This window comes from Mandrillus leucophaeus, unplaced genomic scaffold (genome assembly GCF_000951045.1).
Source record: "Mandrillus leucophaeus isolate KB7577 unplaced genomic scaffold, Mleu.le_1.0 Scaffold254, whole genome shotgun sequence".
NCBI lineage: Eukaryota > Metazoa > Chordata > Mammalia > Primates > Cercopithecidae > Mandrillus > Mandrillus leucophaeus.
Window position 1 is genome coordinate 3233911 of NW_012102632.1, and position 2768 is coordinate 3236678.

General features: G+C 47.8%; 1 protein-coding gene across 1 annotated transcript in view; it reads right to left on the reverse strand.

Moving 5' to 3' along the window:
* Positions 1-250: 250 nt before the first annotated feature.
* TMED3 (transmembrane emp24 protein transport domain containing 3) overlaps positions 251-2768 on the reverse strand; it is a 77191-nt gene continuing 74673 nt past the window's right edge. Inside the window, exon 3 of the mRNA XM_011983715.1 lies at positions 251-366. Coding sequence (XP_011839105.1) covers positions 316-366 — 51 coding nt within the window. The 3' untranslated portion in view covers positions 251-315. The remainder of the gene's footprint in view (positions 367-2768) is intronic.

Here is a 2768-nt window from a genome sequence, read left to right on the forward strand (position 1 = left end):
CCAGGTGCAGCTGCAGCCGCTTTCCCAGGTGCAGGGCCTGGGCATCTCTGCAGCCTACATCCTCGGGGACCAGAAAGGCCCCCCTGTTCCTGCAGACTCGGGGATGTCTGCTCCCACTGCCCGGCCTGCTCCTCTCCCAGTGCCCCGCCAATCTAGGAGCGGGGTGGGGCCCAAGCCCTGCGGCCTTGAATGGCAGCCAGAGGCAGAGTCCTGGGCGGAAGGGGGTGGGTCCCTGGTAAAGCCCCGCCTTCATGTCCCACGGAGCATGCACAGGAGGTAAACAAGCAGTTGGAAGAGGTAGATCCCAGATGGTGATCACACTGGAACCCTTAGTGGTGGCAGTGGTGTTGATGAGGCATTGGGACACTTGGAAAGGAAATAAATCGTGTTTATGCCCTTGTAATTGACTTCATCAGCGGGAATAAAGACTATATTGTTTTGGAAAGAACATTAGTATGAGATACCCATGAAAGATAATATAAAAGAAGCTTCCCTTCCCCTATATCTGAAAACACTACTTCATAAGTAGATAATCTGATGGAAATTCAGGATGAGGAGTGGCAGGAAAGATAGGTGGCTGAAATATCCACTAGCCATGCTGGTAGAAGTTCAGAGTGAAGTGGAGGACATAGAGAAAGGGATTAAGGTTTCCAGCCAGGAGCTGATGGGGGTAGAGGTAGTGAACTTCTAAGCCAAAGGAGCTGAGCACCCAGAGGAATTGTGAGGGGCAAACACAACTTCTAGCAGCCTGGGGAAGGCCAGCAGGCCACTGTGGGATAGGTGCTGCCAGTGCAGGTCAGGCATCACTGCAAGAATGACCTCTCCCCTTGCAACAGCACTTTAGCTATGCATTCTGGCACTGGGCTGGTGTGGGTATCAGCAAGTGGCAGCTCCAAGCAGGTACTACTGTCAGCCAAGAGAAGGTAGGGCTAGTCATAACTATTTTGTTTTTCAGTGAGGCAGATCACAGAGGAGAGTCTGGGGGTCCAGCCAGCTTATAGCCTCTCTAGAAAGAAGTTCCTTCCAGGAACAATGCCTGCTAAGCTGTTCATTCCACCTCAGTTCCTGAGTAAGGAGTCAAAACTCAACAGTACCATGAACCCATGACCTGCGCATGGCTTGCATTGTGGCCTTGATGTCTATCTCTTCCTAGGGCAGGCCTGCCATGCATGTTGCTGAGGACTGCCAAGAGGATGGGGTGATCTTCATGCCCATAGCTGCAGAGCACAAAACCTAGAAGGGCAGAGATTCCTTCCTGCAAAGTCCAGAAAAATCTAAGCCCTGTTGAGTAATGAAGCCCCTCTCAAGCAGCTACTTTGTACACAACGCACATGATTTTACTAATGGGGAAACTGGGGCCCCAAAAGCTTAAATTGCTCCTTTGTTAGTGATAGAGCTGGTCACCTCTAGGCTGTGAGGCAATATTTTTAAGTCCATATGGATACTTCTGACAGCATCAAGACCCCAGTGGGCTCTGGAAGAAAGAAGGAAGGTGCTTTGAAGACAGGAAGGGCAGCTCTGACACTGGTAAGTCAAGAGTCTGAGCTGACTTTGCAATCACATGACACACAGCCTTTTAAACCAGCGAAATAATCAGGCAAATGCAACTGTTTATCACCCCAGGGCACAGCAGGTAGCTCTAATAAGACCAAGTCAGGTGAGAGTGGCTGCAACATGACTGGTCTTCTTTTGTCCCTATTCTGATGAGATACCAGGTTAAACCCGCCCTCTCAGCCTGGGCACCTTTGGGCAGGGGAACAAACCTCTGTGACATTTAGTACTTGTTCTAGACAAAAGTTACCCAAAAGTGCTAATGGTTCAGAGGAACAATTAGGAGTTTCACTACAGATCACCTGCTACCTCCTTAACGCTCCAGAGGACCTTTTAACCTTCGTCCTGTTTTGCTAAGTGTGCATCTCTCAAACTGTTCATGCTGAAGTGAGCAGAAAATGAGACTAAGATACATTCACCTTAGCTTCTGTCTGTTGAGGGTTTGTCTCCTTTGGTTCATGGGGTCTGTGTGCACTCTGCCTTGGCTCAGGTTCATTTGTTCAAGGCTGTTAAGGTTACAGATTTAACTGGGTTTCTCTCCTGCCTTAGAGCCCACCAACAACTAGAGGATGCTGCCACCTGGTGGTGGGAATAGCCTTGGATGGGACTCTACACCAGTGAGCATCAAATTGCACTAAAAAGCTAAGACTTTACAAGAATACCCCTTGCACAGAGACTTGGATGGGAATCAGTGTCCAGGTGCCTTGACTGCCATTCTTAAAATCTGCCTGAGAACAGATTGGAATGATCAGATAGAGTCTCCTTTCCCATCTTCTCTTTTACAATGGCCTTTTTGGACAAAAAAGAAAGGCACATTCTTATCCATCCTGAATCTTACTATTGTGCATTGCCCTGAGCTTTAAACAAAACAAACAACAACAACAACAACAAAAAAACTTCAGGATGCCAAAGGGACAATTTGAAATACTGTCTTCAAGGACAACTCTATTAGTGATTAATCAAAGCATCATAGGCTTGTCTAGGATTTGTCTCTTTCTGCAGGTCTGGGAGATATTTCTGTTAGGATAAGTGAGACATCGGAACTTATGTTGGCCTGTGCTAGAGTGTTCTGAATTTGGATATACTGTAGAGTAAAGCAATGAAGGGTTGCACCTCTTCCATCCCCCAAATATTGCCAAGTAGAGCAGCACTCTTGAGGGAGAGTCCTCTGAAAACGTAAAAATGAGCCCCAGAAAATGTACCCTCTCTCTCTCTCT